The sequence below is a fragment of the Uranotaenia lowii genome, chromosome 3 (genome assembly GCF_029784155.1).
Source record: "Uranotaenia lowii strain MFRU-FL chromosome 3, ASM2978415v1, whole genome shotgun sequence".
Taxonomy (NCBI): domain Eukaryota; kingdom Metazoa; phylum Arthropoda; class Insecta; order Diptera; family Culicidae; genus Uranotaenia; species Uranotaenia lowii.
The window spans coordinates 33,212,193-33,235,453 of NC_073693.1; the positions used below are offsets into that span (position 1 = coordinate 33,212,193).

The window sequence follows — 23,261 nt, forward strand, 5'->3', positions numbered from 1 at the left end:
AACATCAATCATCCCCACTCGTAATACTATATTGACCTATTGGACTAGCTGATATGCGCTGCTGGTTATTGGCTTCATGTTCCCAATTCGTTTAAGTGGCCAGTCAGTACCAGTTTCCACCTGCTGCACAGCAACTGAAATCTTATATTTACTAAGAAATTTATCATTCTTTATTAAGTTGAAACTCCTTCAAACATTTTCAGGAATTAAAATTCAAGCTATTTACTATGAAAACGTCCAACGAATTAGACTAATTTTCAGATCACTAATGTACTTTTTCGATTCACTTTCTAAGCTATATTCGTTGGTGGTATACTAAAGGTTGAACTGTACTGTATTTTTGTTGCTGTGTAGCACCAAAGCACGTGTCGTTTCACTCAAGAAACCCTTAGAAAGTATCCAAGAAACAAGTAAGACAAATGCAGGTATGAGGTTATTGTTTGAAATCAACAGTCCAAATTTCAACGCTGAATACAGGTTTTCAATTTGAATGCAAAGTTATCAAATTTATGACTTAATTCGCAACAATTATCTTTCGGCTCATAATCGCTTGGACAATTTTGTCACCTACAGCTATTGCTATACAAATAACTAGCTGGTTGCAGGCGCCCCTCCCTGATATTGGTAATGTTATCAAACGTGCGCGCTGCAATCGCGTTTACCGAGAGCAAATAATTAGATACGAGTACCTGCTTATGGGAATAAGAGAGGCTCCGGTTGAGTTTTCTTTTGCAAAAACACAATCTGGAACTGGATGAGGGTTTGTTTTTTTTTTTCGTGGAATAGCTTTCTGTTAACTACATTTTAATTTGTGATTCCCGAGTAAGAGGAGTTTGTTGGGGATGATTGTCCAAATTCAAGACCGTGGAGCTGCAGTTTAAACACTCGAAACACAAACAATTGACACACCCCTCGCAGAAGGAAGCATCCGTGTGTTGTTGTTGTTGTTGTTGTTATTTTAGAGAGCATTCCAGTGGCAAATTTTTCCCATTTTTGTACCGGCAATCCAAACCAACGGCATCCGCGTACACATTCCACACAATTGGATGATTGGGAGCAATCAGCGAAGAAGGTCAATTATATTTCAGCAAAAGCGACGGACGTTCGTTAGCTCTCTAGCTTCCCCGGTTGACTATATGAATGATATGGTGCGATGGGGTATATGGAAGTGGCCTGTTGGCGTTGTAGTATTTTTCTACTTATGTACATTTGTAGGAAGGTACTAGGCCCATCATCCATGACCAAATAACACCACCAACCAAACCGAACTAAACCATCATCAACCAGGGGTAATCATCCGTGAGTTTTGGTATGCGTCTACTAGTATGGTACACCTACTATGTACCTACTCCTAGCTTAGCTACTGCCGCCGCTAGTTTCTATCGGCTATACCCAATGACTTCCGAAAGGGGCCATCGACTGGCCGTCTACCAACTAGTTAGTTAAGCCAGTGCGTATTTCTGCGGATGGATCCACGCGGTTCCACGAAAGATTGACCTTCACCGACAGTCAGGCAGGCAAACAGGCGGGAAACGGAACGATATACATAGTTATGCTCTTGATCTAGCCCCCGAGTGGTATCTAATTGATTTCATCACGAACACTCTTCTGTATGTAATGTACCTTGGTTGCAAACATTGCCATCGACATGAATCACGTGTCGACTCGATGATTCATCATCGATCAACAACGAGCTCGGTATCGCGTATCGTCGTCGTGTCATTAATGGTATGTTCAACTGGTGCTGAACGATTTTTTTTTCGTTTTATTGGGTGAAATGCGTTATGTTTGCTTCCGTTTTCGATTTGGTTCGATAATTGTCTCATATCCATGAGATATGAGTTTACACCTGATCAAGAGTTTGTTTCGTCGTTGGGTTTTATGAGCCAACATAAACAAAATTGAGTTATTTATTGCAAACGATTTAAAAACATGTATTCTACAGGTTAGGTAAAAGTTTGGTTTCATTTGATCAATAACTAAATTGAACAGCATGATTTGGATTTAAGACATATAACCACTTTCTCATTTCTGTATGCAATTTGGTTTCAACGAAGTTTTGCGCAGCACTAGATGATGTCACGCAAAATTTGGAAAAAATTAACTCCCCCTCCCCCCCTCCGTCACATATTGTCACAAATTCCGTAACCCCCCTTTTGTATTACGTCACGTTTTACTAACCCCCCCCCCCCCCCCTGGAGTAAAATTTTCAACTCATAGAAATTTGATTAAAAGCTTTTTTTAAATTCATCAGTTTTATTCAAAGAATTGAAAAAAAGGTTAACAACTTTTAACAAGCCTTCAATCATTGCTTAAAACACATTTCAATCATGAGTCCAAGGATTATGTTGATGACTTTCCATATCAATGACCAAATCTCTATCCAACCATCCAAATCTAGTTCCTCTTCTTCAATCCATTCGCAATCCAAATCTTCTCCACAGGTTAGAATAGCCAAGCAATCCTGTTCACGTTTTGCCACAATTTAAGTGGGAAGGACTCTCCTGAGTGTTGCAGTGAAAGTGTTCTTGTGAACTTTATTATGCTAATAAAATTTACCAAAAGTGATTACGTGAGTATTATTATTCATTAAATGAATGGTGCAAGTATAGTTTTATTGAATTGAGAATAACATTATTTGTTATTGTTTTGCTGCGTTTTTTGTAATGATAAGTGATGTCACGCTCAAGCTGACCCCCCCCTCCCCCCCATGTCACAAATTGTCACAAAAATCAAAACCCCCCCTCCCCCTAACGCGTGACATCATTTATGGACGGCCCCTTACCGTGATGCCAAAAGGATGCAAATCAACAGTTCGTCAGGTTGGTTCTGGCGATGTTTTGCATTTTGGAAGTAAATGCATAGATTCTAAGCTGCAGCACCGATGAGATTAGGAGATTACTCCACTCCAGTGTTAGAGAGCCATCTCAACAGTTCTGTAGAGCGCATATCACCAGCAGACAACGCTTCAGGAATTCAAACGTAAGTCCTTTTTTTAAGATGCTTGAGAAATTACCGTTGGAAGAATTTGCTCAAATAACATGCCAAAAATTGAGTCATACCTCAGAGGAATCATAATAAAGCATAGTTCACCTTAAATCTTAAATATTAGCGCTCCTAGTGGTCGGATCTGGAATGTTTTGACATTTATTCTGAAATCTTTCCTGTATCAGTGCTGTAAATTTCATAAATACGATACGTTTCGAGAGCCGCAAAACGAAAATTAATTTTGGACACCCACGTCAAAAACCCGATCGAAATCGTTTTCAAACGTTTCCGTGAGATGCACACTATCGATCGGCAGGTTCATACCAAGTATCATAGTGGAACTAAGGATCGAAAACTGCATTTGAAGGTGTTGAGAACGATCAAGGCAAACCCAGGGCAGTCGGACTATGGACATCGCCAAGAAATTCAATGCAGACCGGTGCACCGACAGAAGGATTCGTCTGCGCGAAGGAATACGAACTTATCGGGCCAGTAAGCAACCAAACCGGACATTGAAGCAGAATGTAGTAGCTAAAGGACGTGCCCGGAAGCTATACAACAAGGTTCTAACGAAGTACGACAGATATATCTTCATGGATGACGAAACGTACGTGAGATGCATTTTGGGCAGTTTCCAGGCCAAAAATTTTACGAAGCCAATGGTCGGGGTGATGTCTCCGGCAAGTTCAAGTTCGTTTTTGCCGAGAAGTTTGCATGAAAGGTATTTGCAGTTGCGGAAGAAAAACCCCTGTTCAAAATTTTATCAAAACCAGATCGGATTTATTTTTGTTATTTTTCCCTTAAAGCGCAATAAAAACATACATTTTGAGTACAAAATATTTTTATTTCGTTTACATAGCTCCAGAGACCGACAAAAAACACAAATACAGCACATATCATATCGTGCAACACAAATCCTGGAGTGCTGACACATAAATTTCTGTGTGCGACACTTTGGTTCGGCACAGTACTTCAATTGTGTTGTGTTGCATCAAATCAACACAACACAGTTTCCAGTTGTGTCGTGTCAGTTGTGCTCAGTACGCAACACAGTGTTGTTACGAACAAGGCTATTTTTTCTCTGTTGTGGTATATACCGTGGTTGAATTAAAAGGAATCTTTCGATTGCTTTGATTCTGCTATTTTTTCAACCGTCGCGCTTGACTGGACAACATTTCTCCGTTTTTTCAATGTCGAAGCTCTTCACTCACATTGTGTTAAGGAAGAACCTTGAAGGCAAAAGAAAAAAATTATTTCCAGTTCGGCTGCTGGCATGTAGGCAACGAATTCAACAAAAAGCTTGCTGGCAGGAGCAACAATGATAATCACATTTCGGGACCGGCACACGAAAACACTGTGTCGTTAACTGTGTGGGATTTTGTGTCGCACACAGTACTGTGCTGTGTTGCGGCCGACACGCAACAAAAATAGATCAACACAAAACAGCACAGCTTCGTTTTGGATGTGTCGTGTCATCAAATTGAGTTGCACTTACTGTGTTCGTGCTGTTTTCGGTCCCTGCATAGCTCCGAGATAGACTCGTCCAGATTTAAGATTGTCTAAGCACGATTTAAAATGAACAGTATAAACACCATTTATGAGCAAATTCATTTTTTTCTCACTTTTATGTTCTTTATAGTCTTTTTTCCAGTGCATCAATAAAAAAAAAAAGATTCCAGTCAATTGTAGACCAGTGATCGAATTGTTAGCTTCATTCACAAGTTAGCTTCAGCACAACGAATATGGTCGTACGCTGGACCTGTGCTTTGTCAACGATGGATTTCGTTTACCGGCCATCGAATTCGCTCCTGCATCGCTTGTTAAAGTAGTCTCACATCACCCTGTTCTATTGGCATCTCTTAAAGTAACTAGGCTGAACGCTACAATAGAAAAACCAGCGACCTTCTACCTCGACTTAAGAATGCTAACTTCGACGACATCTCTCACTCTCTGGCCACTATCCACTGGGTTACCATAAATACCTGCGTCACGTACTACGTAATCTCAAGACTTGCCCAAAATCGTTTTGGAAACACGTAAATATTAGGTCAGCGGAAAGAATCTGGTATACCTTCAAACATGTTTCTGGATGGCATTACGGCGAACTCTGATCGTGGAATCTGCGATCTCTCGGACGTAAACAGCTGTATTTTTTTTTTCCTTGTAGGGGAGAGCCCACTGCGACCAGTAGTTGATCTATTGTGGTATTTACCCCGCGTTACTATATGCTTCCAGGTTCACCTGCACTATTATATTGGTTGGAGTGACAGTTGATTGCTGAATAAGCATTTTATCCCAATCGGATATGATATCAAAGATGTATGATATAACCTTTTAAGGGCTCTTATGCAGCCATATGTCTTGTGCGCTTATTAACTTTGCCCCAAGTACACGCTCTCTCCTATTTAGGAGGGCGCAGCAGTTGCATAGAAGATACTCTGCAGTTTCTATTTCGAACCCGCAGAACCAACAGTCATCGTTTTGAATTATGTTTATCCTTTTGAGATGCTGTTTTGTTGGACAATGTCCGGTCAAGAGACCTGTGTAAGTATTTAACTCGTGCTTACTCAAGTTTAACATGTGTTTGGAGAGTCGTGCGCTTGGTTCAATGAATCTTGTTGCCTGAGTTGCTCCCTCCGCTGTTTTCCAGTTGGAAACAATAGTTGTGCTTTCCCAGTTCTTGAGCTCCATAGTAAAGGCACTTCTCGATACTCCGCAGAAAGGTTCAGGTCCAATCAACAGTCCCTGAGATCCTTCCCTAGCTAGTTGGTCTGCTTCTTCGTTCCCTAGGATACCGCAGTGGCCTGGTGGTACCCAGAATAAAGATACTCTCTGTTCCTAATGGCGAGGTTTCTTAACTATACACTCCCATACTAGTTTGGAGTAACATGTGAACGTACTTAGTGCTCGAAGAGCAGCCTGGCTGTTAGAAAACATGCAGATACTTGTGTACCAGTATCCCCATTTCAAACAGGTTAAAGTGCGTTCTAGAATTGCTTGAATTTAAGCTTGAAATACTGTTGGCCAGTTTCCTATAGGAATTGAGATCCTGAGTCTTGTCCGAAAAACCCTACTCCAGTTCTATTATCCATTTTTGACCCCTCAGTGAAGAATAGGATCGATCTGGGAGGAGCCGCAGGTCTACCTGACTCCCACACGTTTCTATCATTGATAGTTACATTGTATGGTATGTCTAGGTTAAAAATGGGCTCCATCCAGTCATAATTTTTCACAATAAGTAAGTTTAATTTAAATTTCTTTAGTATTTTGAGGTGTCCTGTAAGATCTCCTTAATAGAGAGTTTTGTGTTTGGAGAGTCTCAAGGCACTACGTTCCGCCTCTAACTCAATGAATTGGTTTAGAGGCAGAATATTTAGTAGTGCATTTAGAGCCTCATTCGGTGTGCTTCGCTTTGCACCAGTTATATCCAGCGTTGCTAGTCTTTGGAGCTTCGCTTGTTTTTTTCTGGACTGTAATTTGCATAGTTTTGGTCCACCATACTAAGGTGGCATAAGAGATTTTGGGTCTTATAATAGCTGTAAATATCCAGTAGATAATTTTCTGTTGTATTCATTGTGTCAGTGTTCACCAGTGGTTGTATTTGGATGAGAATGAATTGATCAACCTTCTCTCGCTCAACGCTTTACTCGGAAGCAAAGGTTGCTTTGAGGCAGCGAAAACGACAAAACCGATGATGCATACGCTCTCAACATGGCCCGCCTTCACGAAGCAATATACATTCGAGGCAGCGAATCCAAAAAACCGAACGAATGACTCTCACTCATCTCCTGTTACATTCTTGAGGGAACCGAATTCAAAAGGCACAGCAAACCCGAATCTCCTCGTTTGTGCCTGGATCGAATACCCGAGGTTTTTCTGCTATTGCTATTATTGCACAGCAACCGCACGCAGGCAGCTAGTTTTTTCGTTTGTTTTTCCTCCCCTCTCCTTGCTCCATACGTTGCGGGCCCATGCAATGCAATAAGTTCGGTTGTTGTCGTTGTTGCCTCAACCTTTGCGGCGAGGTTGAAGATGTTCTCCTCAACGACAGCTATCGGCTTGAGTCCATCAAATTCAATAACGTAAATGAGTATGTGTGCCTCGTCTTTTTCATGCATCATGTAGCAACCGAACGTTGAGATAGTTCGTTCGGGGCAGCAAACGAATAGTGTCTCTCAGAGCAGATCCTCCTCATGGGGGGAGGTTTGAATGAATGTATATGTATCGTCTCCTGTATTGCTATACGAGGACTCAAAGCGTGTATTTTGAGAGCCTCTGATGAGAAAATCGGTGAGGATTTCAATCACTGGTGTTCACGAACGGCTCGGAATGCATGCCCAACTTGCAATGCATGCTTGACAAACCATTGCATTTTCACTGATTTTTTCTCTAAAAATTAATGTCCCCGTCTCGCCAACACTTTGGTCATCCCGAACAGTGTAGCCTGTACATGACACTCATTAGACCGATTGTTCTCTACTGGCACGAACTATGGATATTGCTCGAGGAGGACCTGCGTAAACTCGGAGTATTCAAGCGACGAGTGTTAAGAACCATCTTTGGCGGCGTGCAGCAAAACGGAGTGTGGAGGCGAACGATGAACCACGAGCTCGCGCGACTCTACGGCAAACCCAGTATTCAGAAGGTGGTGGAGGCTGGCCGGATACGCTGGACAGGACATGTTGCGAAAATGCCGGACGACTCTCCTGCAAAACCGGTGATCGCTTCGAATCCGGTAGGAACTAGACAACGAGCAAGGTGATTAGACCAAGTGGAGCGTGTTCTGGCGAATGTGGGATGTCCGAGAAATTGGAGAACGGTTGCCATGGACCGAGTGAATTTTAGGAATTATGTTCATCAAGTTATGTCGTGAGAAGGAAAACTATGTACAGGGTGCGGCAACGTGAAAGTGATACACTTTGTTCAATGTATAAAACTCAAACCATTTATTGTTATTTCTATTCGGATTCAATTTAAATATCATCTATAAATAGTAAAATTACAAACTTTATGACGACATAGACGGCAGATATTGAAGTCTAGTGGGTTCAAATCAGATGACGATACAGACCATTCAGGTGAACTGAAAAAACACGGAAAATTCCATTTTCACCATTTCTGAACGATCGATGCTTTATGCGCTGGTGCTTAAAATGTGTTACAAATGATACTCCTTGTTTATTTTCCCGCCACTATTAATTAATAGCTTAGTACATCACAGGATTTTGATATCGCTCGACTGCTTTTTAACGGCTGGTAAAAAAGGTATTATATGATATCACAAAGAGCATCATGGAGCATATCATGAACACGGGCGTTTTGCGAGCTCGATGTTGTTTTCAGAGTCTACAACTTTTTGTTTCGTTTCGAAACCTCATTGGTACCTGATCTGCTATCGTATGAAATTTTACACCAAATTATGGAATCAGTTTGCTGTTGACAGCCAATGTTGGTCTCCACATGCTTTCAAATGAAAGTTATTGAAACCTTGATGATGCCTAGTTTTGCTATTGCCTTAAAACAGCAGCGAAAGAGTACTCAGGTTGCTGTTGATACCTTGTTATGACCTCATTTCGGTATCGATTTAGGTATCAAAGTCGACTCAGAAAGTACTAACTTGTTTTGTAAATTTACGAAAAAGTCAGCATTCAAAAAATTGTAGCAGATGTAGCTATTTTCGAATCATGTGGGTGTTCTGTTATTTTTCCTAAATAATTTGTTAAATTTAGTCAAAACATGAAGAAACAATTGAAGGAAAGGTTTTTTTTTTCTTAAAACATAATTTTTGTTAATTTTCTGATTTTTAAAGCTGATTTATTCGTTTGATCCTTTAAACCTACTCCACTCTAAAGTGTCAATATGACACTATCGGAAGTTTAGAGGCTTGTTACTTTATTCAGGCGCATCCAGATGAAGAAACACATTCTTTTGAGATTACCAAGTAATTAATGGAATTCATAGACATTTCCCTGGAAGGCCAGAGAAAAGAATCCCAAATGGGATCTATATCTCTATTCTATTTCAACCAATTTGTACGAAATTTTCAATATTTTGACACAAATTGACACTTAAAGAACTCTAACGGGTAAAATATCTAGGCCGGATGTGTGTTAAGTCATAGATCTCCAATAAGTGATTTACTTTTTTAAGATCATTTTAAACTTATTTTCAGAGCATTTTTGGAAAGTTTCTCAAAAATTTATTGTTAAAAATATCAAATCAGTCAGATTGGGTTCTAGAAGTACGGTGTTTTTGAACATTTTTTTGTTTAGTACATATCTTAAAAGAATGTTCTATCAACTTTAAAATTTAATCATGAAAAAATGAGAAATTTCTCAAAAAGAATAAGATTTCACTTCAACTATCAAAGGCTTTGTGCTCCGTTCTATTTTTTTTTGTAAAAATGTCAATATTCTTCCCTAAAATTATTTAAATTGAACATCACTGTTCTAACAAGAAATTGATGTTACGAAAAATCTTGTCTACCTTTAAAAAATGCCAACTCATTAAATTAATGATAAATCATTTCGGAGCAAACTTTTTTCTGCTCTAACACTTGATATCATGCCGGACACTAGAAGGTAGATACCATGTAAGCCAAACGAATCAAATCAACCAGAAGCGGCAGCAAATAGGTAGATACACACTGCTGCCATGATTTATTATTATAATTTTTATCACTCGCTAAGCGCACTCAAAGGCCGAATGAACGGAACGCTTACTAACTCTGATATCATGCAAGAGCTGCTTCCTAGTACCTACTGCAGGGAAGTCTCACAGATAACGTGGAAATTGAGAAGCTGATATCTCCTGATATTAGGTATAGTCGAAATATCTGATGACAATAGGAGTGAGTTATAGAATCGAACGAGAGATTACTTACGGTTAAATTGACATAATTCATCTGTTGTGCAATTCGATTGATAAACTTTTTGACCGACAATCGCCGGAAGATTTTGCGCTCCGCATTCTGCGTTTGCTGCTGTTGATTGTTGTGCAGATTGTTCTTGGCCTCGACCTCCGATACTGCCGTATTAGCTGTGGAACCGCCTCCTGGTTGCAGCTTTCCTCGTTCAGGGCCATTTCCGTATCCTCCCCCGTCACCATCACCAACCCCAAGCCCACCCCCACTCCCATTCCCACCACCACTGTTTATGGAATTTTGCTCCGAGGTCACTCCACCGCCATTTGTCATTGCGCTATTAGTTCCGGACTTCCGGATTTCGTTGTGATCACCTCCTTTACCGGAACCAACCGAATGGAATGGATTCCTTGACAGGGAGAAGGCCCGCTTCAGCTTACTGGCACCCCCGCTAGTGGTCTGGGATGTTTTCCCGTGGCCATAATTGACGGCAGTGGCAGCGCCCATCGTGGAACTTTTGCCACCACTATTCGCGGATCCGAAGGAATTGTTTTTCGACGTTTCCATTTCGCGTTCAATTTTCTATTGGTATCACAATTTTTTGGCGTTTTGCATAATTTAAACCACCTAACGACAGTGACCCTGCAACAGCACCCCAATCGGCTGCGAACCTAAACCCCACACAATTCCGGATTAACTGAGGGAGGATGAATCAAATACGCTCCCAAACATACACAACACTAGTATTACTACTAGGAATTATTTTGCACGCACGATTACACGATTCGCTTCACTGATCGGTCGCGGCGGACTTTCTGGTCAGATCTCGTAGACAAGCTAGACTAGAACCGAATAGCTATTCTGCGAGCGTCGCGCGTACCACCGAAAAATTTGCACAATTATAGCGACGATCATCAGCAGCCAGTAAACTTTCGAAAGCAGTAAAATTATAACACAGCCATTCTCCTCTCCCTCATGACTGTACCAACTACTAAACCAAAACCATGATTTTTACTACTAGTACACGACGACGGCGACGTTCGATTGACTAAACGCGACGAATGCAAAAGTGGCTTTTCCTCCATCCTCTTGAAAAATCAAGGTTTACACGCTTCCGCCGTTTTAATTGGCACGTGGTTTAAAATTACTCGGTTCGTTTCTGTTGAGCTCAGAGGACTCCTTAAGCTTCGTCGTCGAAATAATAAAGATTTTAATTTTTTTTTTTCATTTTAAATCTGTAAAAGCCATCATTTCTCAAGAATTCAAGTTAAAACACCATTTTAATTAAAACCATAACCCACAAAAAAAAAAATTTAACGAACAAAATTTTCTAATCACTTTTAAGCGTGTAACAGTATCGGTGTGTGCGAGAGCACAGTTTTCATTTAGTTCGATGGTGTGCGCGTTGTTTTGGTGTGCATCTCACTCACACATGCGAACCGATCGCGTGATGACAGCGCCAGTGACGTCAGCTTTGCTGGCGCAGGGCTGTGTTTGCGAGTGAAACTGTTCGAATTTTTTGCTGAAGTGAGTTTTAGCTATTCGTTGTCTCCGATAGGGACTTAAATTTTGAATTGGACGATGTCTTCATTGAAATCCCTAAGAGCACCTGCAACGGTTCAGGTCTAAATATTGGTTTTAGGTATACCAGTTCAAGCAAAATTTGAAATTTCGGAATCGGCTAAAACACGCGCCCCCCACCGGTGTGATAGCAAATTTAAAACGGGTACACTTTTATTGCAGACGCTCAATAATTGAGAAGAAAAAACTCATTTTAATTGAAAAATTGCTAAGTTTTGAGTTTTATACCGTCATTATTCTACCAGGATTTCATTAGCTTAAAGTCTTTTTAATGAAGTTTGTTCGAAACAAGTAGAAATGGATTGACGATTAAATACCTTTCTTTTTCCAATAGACTTCGACCGATTTCTTCCAGGCCGTAACGAAACCCCCTTGTAGGAAATGAGTAAAGATAAGAATAAATGTATAATTGGCATCACTATAAATAGGCGAAGCGAAGAGTACTTATTACTCGTTCAGGTAATAGAGCAAGGTATTTTGTATAGAGAGAGAATAAAGTGTGTAGAGTTTGAATAAAAGAGAGAGTACGCCGAGAGTTGAGTAGAAAATTAGGATCAGTTAACAAACTAATTTCGCGAAGGAAGGATCGGTTGAGAGTACGGCGCGTAGATATGGAGGTGAAATTGAAGACAGACGCGTGGAATTTCGGTCGGTTTCGACACCCCTGTCGAGCTGGATCGGTTTTGACTATTTTGACTTGTTTCAACTTGCTTCATTGACAACGACCTGACTAGTTTCGACCAAAACATTGACTCATTGAACAACTACCAGTTGGCAGAAACCAGTTGAAACCGATTTTTATCTATGATTGAACGAAGCTTTAAAAACCTAAATGACTATACGCAGCGAGAAAAAAAGCTTAATTGAAACAAAAAAAAACATTTTTCTTTTAAAAATTGACTAATTTAGGGGTGCTGATTCCAAATATTAATTTAGTTTACCAGTTCTTGTTTATAGGTAAAAATTCATTTAACATATTTGTGCTTTTGTTTGGGCAAACTAAACAGGTTGGCAAACATGCTCCTTTTAAGAATTCTTAAGTAAAATTTTCATGATTATTAGTAGTAGACGGCTTTTTTAGCCAGAAATTGAAAGGATTTTTTTCTAAGAATCATGTCAGTTTAGTCAATGTTATCGAACAATATATAATATTTCACGGTTTTTATGTTAAAACCGTGAAATATGATATATTGTTCGTGTAGATTATAAATATTGTTAACAACTTTTGACAAAAATCGGTCATCACACTGATATTCAAATTTTTAAAAAATTTTTAGAGTTTATTGTTGTATTCCGTTAACTTCATTAGGATGCTTCTGTTATTTTCCTTTTCTTATTCATATAACGTTTGAACTCGAGAAACGCTGACTGGGCTCACTAATTCGTTGAGACCAAAAGCTATTTATTAAAATATAAAGTAAAGAATAGTGTGACATAAATTTTTTATACTTGATACGGTTTTTTGTTAACATGTTTTCTCCATTTGTGTTACGTATTGACAGGTTTTGGCGGGAAAAAACATTCAAATAATTTCTCAAAAAGAAACAATTATTACACCAAATGCTACCCAAACATGTTTATTTATTTATTTACATAGTATTCCGTCTTACGACATAACTTGACGAGCATAATTCCTAAAATTCACTCGGTCCATGGCAACCGTTCTCCAATTTCTCGGGCACCCCACGTTCGCCAGATCACGCTCCACTTGGTCTAACCATCTCGCTCGTTGCGCCCCCGCTCGTCTTGTTCCTACCGGATTCGTAGCGAACACCTGTTTTGCAGGACAGTCGTCCGGCATCCTCGCAACATGTCCCGCCCAGCGTATCCGGCCAGCTTTCACCACCTTCTGGATACTGGGTTCGCCGTAGAGTCGCGCGAGCTCGTGGTTCATCCTTCGCCTCTACACTCCGTTCTCCTGTACGCCGCCAAAGATGGTTCTTAACACTCGTCGCTCGAATACCCCGAGTGTACGCAGGTCTTCCTCGAGCAATATCCAAGTCTCGTGCCCGTAGAGAACAACCGGTCTAATGAGCGTCATATACAGGTTACACTTCGTGCGAGGGCTAAGTCTTCTCGACCGCAGTTGCTTGTGGAGTCCATAGTAGGCACGACTTCCGCTGATAATTCGCCTCTGGATCTCACGGCTGGTGTCATTGTCTGCGGTCACCAGTGAGCCGAGATAGACAAAGTCTTCGACTATTTCCAGCTCGTCGCCGTCGATCGTGACCTTGTTGTTACTGGACAAGCGGGCTCGGTCGGTCTCGGATCCGCAGGCCAGCATGTACTTCGTCTTGGACGTATTAATTATCAACCCAATCCTTCTTGCTTCGCGTTTCAATTTGCGGTAGATGTCTTCCACCGCCGCAGATGATCTGCCGACTATATCAATGTCATCGGCAAAGCAGATAAGTTGACTGGATCTGTTGAAAATCGTGCCCCGCATTTCGCCCACCGCTCGTCGAATAACACCTTCTAGCGCCACGTTGAACATCATGCAGGATAGACCATCACCTTGTCGAAGCCCCCTGCGCGATTCGAATGAACTCGACAATTCACCCGAAATCCGCACACAGCACTGCGTTCCATCCATCGTCGCCTTGATCAGTCTGATCAGCTTCCCGGAAAAGCCGTTCTCGTCCATGATTTTCCATAGCTCGTTACGGTCGATCGTATCGTATGCGGCTTTGAAGTCGATGAATAGATGGTGCGTAGGGACCTGGTGTTCACGGCATTTTTGGAGGATGATGACTTCCCACGAATCTGTTTGCTTGTGGCGTTAGGCGGCGGAGTAGGATTCGCGACAACACTTGTAGGCGGCATTGAGGACAGTGATCGCTCGGTAGTTCTCACAGTCCAATTTGTCGCCCTTCTTGTAGATGGGGCATATTACCCCTTCCTTCCACTCCTCCGGTAGCTGTTCTATGTCCCAGATCCGGACTATCAACCGGTGTAGGCAATCGGCCAACCTGTCCGGGCCCATTTTGATGAGTTCAGCTGCGATGCCATCCTTCCCAGCCGACTTGTTTCTATTCAGCTGGCGTGTGAAAGAATGTCCCGAAATTATAAAACAAGACGAGAATACTCGAATAATATTTTTTCACTAATCAATTAAGTTATTCACCCTTATTCTTGTTTACGGCGTATCTGTCGTTCGTTCGAACGGATACTTTCGAACGAATTCGAAAAAGCTATTCTTGTTTTCGTTCGAATGTGATACGTTCGAGATTGGTGTTACCAGATGAAATTCGAAATTTATAGGCAGCCCTGCGTATAAAAATGACATTTCTCGCTACACAGCAAAAAATTTCTAAAAGTACACAGAATCTAAAACACGAGTGATCTATTTTTTCTTGAGTGTAATTACAAAAAGATGTAATTTTAAACTTCTTTCGATGTAATATTAGTCTATTTTCCAAAATAGAATAGAAATAAACTTTTTTGATTTAATTTTACACTGCATCATGCAAAAATCAACCGGTCAATGAAATTTGTATCACAAACAGTGTAAAATTATGTCTGTTTGATTTAAAATTGAATGCAAATATTTAAACTGTGCCTTTTTATATTTCAAGTTATACTGTATTTGTTTATGCCGAGTGTTGCACTAGTGTTGCACTGGTGCACCACTAGGTGCTGTCAAACTGTTTGTTTATTCGGACGGTGTTGCACTGGTTTTGACCTGGTGTTGCACTGCCATCGGGCGGTGTTGCCCCGAAAATTTCGTCAGTGTTGCGAAAGAGCGTGTGAGTGAGCGAGGTAGCAATACACTGGCGACGATTTGTGTTTGTTTTTATCGGGTACGGTGGAACACTCCACGAGTGGAGAAAACAAATACAGTATTAGTTTGCGCGTCGGGCACAAAGTAAACAAGTCGGAAAATTATTCGGAAACGAATCATTCAAAGGCGTAGCTACAGGAGCACTTTAAAAGTCTTTAAAGTAGTAAGTTTATGAGACGTGAAATGAAGAATATGGTTGCAACTGATTATGTTTTTCTCTCCATTACAGCAAGGTCAGACTTTTCGCAGCGGCTGATATCCGGCCAGTGCTTATCCGGAGAAACTTTTGTCAGAACAATTCAAGTGTGCAGGATGCTGACCGAATAATTATGATTTCCGGAACCATTCGAGGATGCTGATCATGCTGATTCGAAAAACATTCCCGTGCTGGGAATCATCAGATGCAACAACAATTCCAGCCAGACGCTTTCCTAATGGTTTTTTATGTTCAGTTTTGAAAATAAATGTAAATTAAAAATGATATAAGCTGCGTATTTATTCAAGACAAAAGCAAAAACCTTAATATTTAGAAAAAATATCAATATTAACGATAATTAATTTTAAAATTTACATCCTTGTGTATTTTTACACGACGGCTTTTGTGATCCAATCTCGTGCATTGATTTCGATCTAAATTTACACGCCTCAAAAATTACATCCTCGAAAAAAATACACCGTGATAGAATTTTACATCAAAATCGATGTTCCGTTTTCGTGCATCGTTTTCGATCTAAATTTACACGAATTTTTCTTGCTGTGTAGCCAATTCCATGTAAACAACTGTGTTAGGTGATGTTGTGAAAATTTGCTCGTCGGATTGCAGTTTCGGAAGAGAACCTAGGAAACGACCCGGAAACCAGAACGAATGGATCTTGCCTGCCTACCATCAACACCACCAGCAGCAGTGAAAACACGGATGTTAAGATGATGGCAAACGAGCCGGAGCCGATACCCGCCGGTGTTGATGATGCTTTCTCGCTTTCTCGTTTGCTGACCTTCCTCCTAAGATGGATTTATGTTTCGGAACTCGGTTCAAAATCTGATATACAAATTGTTTCTTCTTGATGATTTTTCTAATAAAAATGATTAATGTACATATCCCAATTTGAATTTTTTTTATTATTTTTAAGAAACGATTTTTTTTCATTTTTTCAACTCCGCAAAAGTTTTTATAATTTTAACATCCTTGACATTCCCAACCGGTCTTATTTAATGGCAAAAATTCCCACCAACTTGGCTCAATTCGTTTAAAATCGGATTTTTTTTAATGTTATTTTTCCTCCTCCAATTTGCTTTAATTTTGCGCAAAATATGTTTGCATCATATCAGAGCTCTTCAATCAAACGCTCCCAGTTCGCAGCATTAGACTTGCGTTTGTCGAGCGGTAGCAGAAAAACGTTCGATCGAAAACGAGAATGCATCCATTCGTTCGAACGAACTATGTTCGAAAGATCGAACTGTTTTTATACGTTCGAACGAAAACAAGAATACGAATCGGGGAAACTTTCGAACGAATGCCATTCGATCGAAAACCAGAATAAGGGTGATTTTCTTAATGATGCTCGAAAACGGCAATCGAAAAATGGGATATCTCATATTTGGTCCTCAATGTGTTAAGGGAGTTGAGGTTTATCTACCAAATTAACGTAAAAAGTGAGATAAATATCACTTTGACTTATTTTCATTTATATGAAAATAATCTTTTAAAAAAAATATTTAAATTGTAATATTTTTAAATTAAAAAAAAAGGTGCGTTTTCTTCATTTCATTCGAGGTCATTGATTCAAGAAATAAAACTGAAATTGAAATGAGTAGTGAATTTTTTTAATAAGGTACTTCTAAATTATCTGTGCTCAAAATTACAAAAATGTTTTTTTTTGTCCAGAGATGAACCAGCTGAAAGCTGGAAATCTCTTTAATAAAGATATTCAAAAAAAATGTTTTAAAAATAAAAAAAAATCATGATAATTATTACATGCTGGTAAGTTAGGCACAATTTTCCCGTATGTTTGGATAACGTGACGCTATTAAGCCTACCCATTTTGTGTACCTGGTTCGTTAGGTGAACAATGAGTTTTTGGACGTCTCCATTTGTCTCTAATTTATACATGCAAGTTCATTTTCACAAATTTACCAAATAAGAAAATGAAAATTGAACAATACCTATGAAAAGTTTTTTAATTTATGAATCTTTGTCCATTTTCACAAATTTACCACTTGTACGAAAATAAAACAACAAAAATTTAATAATACATTTTTTTCGATCGCTGATTTTTTTTTTTGGGAAGTTTTTTGTTCTTTAGTTTAATGTTTAAGTCTTTCCAGACATTCGAAAAATATTTTTATTGGTTTACGATATGCGCATCCAATTGAAAAAAAATGTAATAAACAGATATTCATTTGTTTAATTTTCTCATTCAGTCTCATAGAAAAAAAAAAAAAAAAAAAGAACAAGGCTTAAAATTATCGATAAGAACTCAAAATTTCATTTAGCATGCTCATCATTGTTATTTGAAAAATTAAGCTGTTCAAAGCCCGTTCTGTAAAAGGACAATTAAACTTTTTTTAAAACTTCAAGCACGTGTTTGCACTTTTAAATGTAAAACGGCGCTTTGAAATTCATGGGTCGTATGTGTTTTGGTTTTATTTCGGAGGAGTCGAGCTCGAGGACAACGACCCGAAATTCTGAAGTATCCATCGCATATCACAACAATTATTTTTTCCACACGACTCCAGCAATTTCTTCAAACGTGCAAACGTGCCACCGGGCGAACATGCATTCTGGCTTGATAAGTTGCCCGATCATCATCACCTCACCCTTATATGCACCGACTGATGATCTTCGTTATCTTAACGCGGGATATAAGATGTGGACGAACATGCATCAAACCCGGAGAGGTTTTTTTTTATCTTCCACGCCGCTTCTGTTTGCACTCACCTGGCCGAGGAGATAAGAGATCTCGTCAGCCATCATCAAAAATCTGTTCAATCTGGCTGGGAACGTCGTGGTCGCGGTCGTGGTGACTCAGTTGATCAAAAGTGTTTCGTGATGAATGTCGGTCCAGAAGAATAAGCTTTCAACATGACTGCCAATCGAGGAACAGCGGCCCCGGATGGCGGATTTGGATGGGTTGTCGTAGCAGGATGTGCGATCATAAATGTAGGATGAGATCACGGAAGCTTGCAATTCAGCTAACTTTTCTTTTGAAATTTCACAGGTATTCAATCAATCTTTGATTTCGGTTTTCGGTCTGATGTTCGCTGATTATTTAAATACTCTCGGAGAGAATGCGTTCGGTGCAGCATTGGTGATGAATATTTGCAACGTTTCTTTGAATTTTTCAGGTACTCTTAGATGCACACTCATCAAAACGTCTGGAGTGAGATAAACCTTTTGTGTATTTTGAAGGTTTGTTTACGGGACCTATTATCAAAAAGTTCAATGCCCGGAAGGCGTCTATATTGGGAAGCTTACTGACCGGTGGCGCACTGGCGGCATGTTCTTATGCCACCAGCATGTGGCAGATCATTTTATCGTACGGTGTAGTGTTTGGATTCGGACTCGGGTTGATACAGTCATCCACATTCGTAGCCATTAACTCGTATTTTCGATACAGCAAGGGAAAAGCAGTTGGATTGGCACTTGCCGGTACGGGTGCGGGTCAAATTCTTATGCCACTATTGGTACAGTTTCTGCTAGATAATTACGATTTTCGAGGAGCGACTTTAATCATTGGAGGATTGGCTTTCAACGGTGTAAGTACAGGAATAGTTTGTCCCTTTGAAATTAAAGTTTCATTTTTACAAAATTTTCCAGGTAGTTGGAGCATCACTTCTGCAACCGGTTGAGTGGCACGTAAAACAGGCCAGCGAAAATGTTGCTGAAAATCAACCTCTTTTGGCAAGCCCTCGCAATTCACCAAACGACTGCAAAAAGCAGGATAGTGGATGGTCAAAACTGGCCGCCTTAATGGACGTCGCAATTCTGAAGAACGTTTCATTCCTGAATCTTATCATTGGTTTAGGATTGGCCTATACAGCCTCTATCAATTTCTCACTATTTTTTCCATATTTTTTGCAGGTAGTCAACATATTTCTAATGTTTTATGAAAGCATTTACTAATTCAAAATTTTCAGAAAACAGCTCAGCTCAATATGGTGCATGCGGCCTATTGCATGACGATCCTTTCCACAACTGATCTTTTGACACGTGTAACGGTTCCAGCATTTGTTGATAAGATGAAGTTTACCCACCGGAATACGTTCCTCATGGCTGGCTTATGCCTCGTTATAGCCCGATCGGTGATGGCTGAAATGCGAAATCTCATAGCACTGATGATTACGTCGGCCTTCTATGGGATATTCCGATCGATAACGATCGTCAATCAGAATCTAACCATAGCGGAGTATTGTGGAGAAAATGGATTGGAATCGATGCTGCCTAATGCGCTAGGTTTCAATATGATCACCAAGGGTGTTCTGGTTCTTAGCCTGGGTCAACTTTTAGGGTGGTTTGCCGATTTCACCGGAAGTTATTCACTTAATTTACATGCGCAGAATCTTCTACTCGTGTCGACGTGCATTCTCTGGCTTTGTGAGATGTTCTTCAAACATAAAGATACCGACAAATTTGCTGACAATAAACCTGTGGCTCATGCATACACTCGAGTTTAGTAAATCTTGCTTAATTATTTCTTGGTTTAGGTAATTGTGAAATAATATCCACAACTACATACAAAATTTGAGATCCATTTTCCATTATCATTGCATAGTAGCGTTCCATGAGAGGTTTTTTTGTGATGGAAGGTGTGTGCGTGTGATCTTATCTCAGCTGTCACATTTTTTTTCCGGCGCGCTGTTGACCATGTCTGCTGCTGCACATGTGTCAAGTTTGAGTTTCTCTTAACAAATGAAACAAACCGTCAGTCGACTCCTTCTTTTATAACTTTCGTTGGCTGGAAAAAACAAAAATCATCAAGTGGCGGGGCGTCCAAGTTTTTTTTCATTTTCGAATAGCCAATCAACGTTAAGCAGGCTTGGTATGTCTTTTAAGAAAGATGTCTCTGAAAGAGGCGTTTTTCGTGACGCGAGATCCACTCGCGGATTTCAAATTACCCCCCTATATAGTGTTGCCGTAAGACGTAATTCTACGTCAAAAACATTCCTTTCTGTTGGATTTTTTCATCATTTAGCCTGAAATTTACGTTGAGTTTTATCAACACTTTAATAATGTTGCATCGCATTATAGGATTTTTTTTTCTCAAAATGAAAATCCGTTTTTCAAGCTTTTAGAGATTTTGATGTTATCAGATAAATAGTTGTTTCATATTATCCAATGTTCCTAAAAAGCAGATTGTATTTAAGTCTGGTAAACAGTCATTCTTCTCAATTTATTTTGGCAGAATAGCTTGTTCATCTAATAATTTTCTCAATTATTTTCTGCCACGTATTACCTTGAAAAACTGCTGCAGCCCACCAATTTCGTTGTAGCCATTCGTCTGTTCTATCAAATTCTTCACTATCGGCGATTTTTTACTTCCCTCTAATTAAACTGATAACTTCTTTCCAACCTGCTGGGAATTTCACATTTTACCGCAATTCTACTATAAAACATTCTCTAATCAAAATCGCGAAAACACGTTTATTCACGTGAAAAACATTTTCAGAATGATGCCGGCAGCAGATGTCCGAAAGATTGAGAACCACCTTAACGAAACTGTTCGAATTTTAGCTATTCGCGAAGCTCGCGATGAGTGCCGTGTACAACCATGAAATTACAGGATTTGAAAATAACACAAAAAAAACTGGCCGCCGCGTAACGTCATTTGAAAATTCCGCTTCGAAAAAGGGTGCGCGAGATTAGTTAAAGTAATTGTAAACGGAATAATTGGGAGGATTTGTAGCGGTTTTAATCCTTGTTCGTTGAAAATTTCATAAGGTAAGCATTCGATACATTTTCACAGCAGAGGTTATATTTGTTTGGTCGTTAAATTCTAATTAGGATGGACAATTTCGACGACTTATCCAACGAGCAGCTTCGATTGAAGCTGCTCGAATATGGCTTGGCCAACATGCCCGTCACCCAGACCACCCGTAAAGTTTTGATTAAAAAGCTGAAAAATCATATTGAGAACAGCAACACTAAAGTACGCCGTGAAACGATTCATGTCACAAAATACTCTTCGGATGAGGATGGAGAAAATGGTGTTTCTGAAGAACCGAAGAAACCGGTTGCGAAGAAGGAAACGAACCGGCGGGCTACCATTGGGGGTTCAGCTGCTAAGCTCTCGAAAACACTACCGGTTCTTCCGAAATTACCGCCCCCGTCAGAAAAGCCACCGGTTGTGCAGGAACAACCTATTGAACCGTCTCAGAAGCGTCGATCCGGAAGGACAACTCCGATACTGAGCCGAGAAGAAGCTCCCGTTGTTGCTGCTCCGAAAGAATCGGCAATTTTGGAAAACTCGGATGACGACGAAGAAATGCCCCTAACTCAACTGACTCGTCGATTCGACCGTAAATCTAAATCCAAAAGTCCTTCTTTGAGTCGCGCCGAAATGGTTACCACATCGTACGTTCAAGTTTCTGCCCAGCCGGCAATCACCGAGGAAATGGAAATCGATTTGACCGAATCAACGGACGAAATTGTCGAACCTCCAACTCCGGTGTATGAACCTGAAATTCCTCAACCAAAAACTCGTCCTATGGCCAGAACCCCACCGCGGGAACCGAGACACAGATCGTCTGTTGATATAGAAATTAGCAACGTTAACAAGCGTACAACCATTGGACCCAGCACAATTTCGACAGGTTCGTTTTCTTACTTTCTCATTGAAATAAGTATTCATTTTAACAATTCCAAAATATTTCAGGATACTCCTCATCATTTGGTCGCCCCTCGGTTGCTTCTCCCATCGTTGTCCCGAACCGCGAGGAGGTAAACTACAACCCAACGGATTCACCGTATTTGAGCGAGTTTACCAAACGCTTGTCCCGACTCAAGGCTGAATCTGCGCAGATCAACGCTGTCCGGGATCATCCGATTAGACGTACTATTGCATCCAGCTATGCCTCTCCATCCCGGGGAGATGGCAATGACTACGTCCAGTCTCGATTGGCTACAATGCGTGGTGGCCCTGCAGCTGGTACCGCCAACAATAAGGGCGAGATCCGTGCATCTCTGCAGCAGGTAATCCTTGCGCTGGATCAGAAGTACTCCATCCGGAAAGCCTTCTTCCTGTTGATCGTAGCGATGATTGTTGTTTTCTTGTTTGTTTTCTTCTTTATGTAAGCTACAATACGAGCACTTATTTTTATTTCCATGAACAAAATAATATCTATTACCAAGAACTCAGTCGATTACATCACGGACTAACTGCATTGGTTTGTGGTTTTTCTTTTAATATTATTTTTTAATCCCGTTAATGAGACTTCCTTTGTAATTGTGGAATATATTTAAGCAATAACATGTTGAACTAATTTCAGTTTCAGTTTTGTGAGATATCACTTCCAATACAATTTGGTGCCGTAACGGCTCGATCTCTTAAAAATATTAAAAACAGGTTATCAATCAGTTTGCTTCTACCCTTCGTCGGAGTCGGATGTTTTCAGCTCTCGATCCTCGATCAAGAGGCAGTGATTTCTTTCCATCGATAACGTGTTGTAGAGCGCTTGGTGATGAACCAATCACCGGGTTACCATCCAAACCGGACCATTCCGGAATGGATGGATGCCCAAAGTTTACACGGTCGGTTATACTATTTAAAGCTTCAATTGCCTAAAACCCGTTCTTGATTGGACGTTCCATCGAGAATTTTGCGGGTAAAATTGAAGGAGCCTTTTACGAAAAGTCCCGGAATTGGTACGTGCTTAAGATCAGGAACATAACCCAGGAAGACAGCTGACAACGTTAACTACCCTCTAAGATAGTACACCGATTATGATAGGTCGTCATCCAAGCCTAAATCAACGGAAATTAGTGGTCACCTGCCGAGAAGTGGATGGAATTGAAGATAAAATACTGCTGGAAGAATTATCCTCTCAAAAAAT

General features: G+C 40.2%; 3 protein-coding genes across 3 annotated transcripts in view; 2 read left to right on the top strand and 1 right to left on the bottom strand.

Annotated features, from left to right (window-relative positions):
* LOC129754918 (ubiquitin carboxyl-terminal hydrolase 31) overlaps positions 1-10,887 on the bottom strand; it is a 31,838-nt gene extending 20,951 nt beyond the window's left edge. The window contains exon 1 of the mRNA XM_055751186.1: positions 9,872-10,887. Within this exon, the coding sequence (XP_055607161.1) occupies positions 9,872-10,417 (546 nt within the window). The 5' untranslated portion in view covers positions 10,418-10,887. The remainder of the gene's footprint in view (positions 1-9,871) is intronic.
* A 7,314-nt stretch (positions 10,888-18,201) lies between these two features.
* Positions 18,202-19,886, top strand: LOC129752070 (monocarboxylate transporter 12-B). The gene is made up of 5 exons (XM_055747865.1): positions 18,202-18,372; positions 18,431-18,557; positions 18,622-18,968; positions 19,030-19,293; positions 19,350-19,886. The coding sequence occupies exons 1-5, from the start codon at positions 18,295-18,297 to the stop codon at positions 19,884-19,886; spliced, it is 1,353 nt and encodes a 450-aa protein (XP_055603840.1). The 5' UTR covers positions 18,202-18,294.
* Positions 19,887-20,988: 1,102 nt separating this feature from the next.
* On the top strand, positions 20,989-22,687 carry LOC129755325 (otefin). Its single transcript, XM_055751756.1, has 3 exons — positions 20,989-21,150; positions 21,214-22,022; positions 22,085-22,687. Exons 2-3 carry the CDS (start codon positions 21,215-21,217, stop codon positions 22,501-22,503), a joined length of 1,227 nt encoding a protein of 408 aa, XP_055607731.1. The 5' UTR covers positions 20,989-21,150; position 21,214; the 3' UTR covers positions 22,504-22,687.
* The last annotated feature ends 574 nt before the right edge of the window (positions 22,688-23,261 follow it).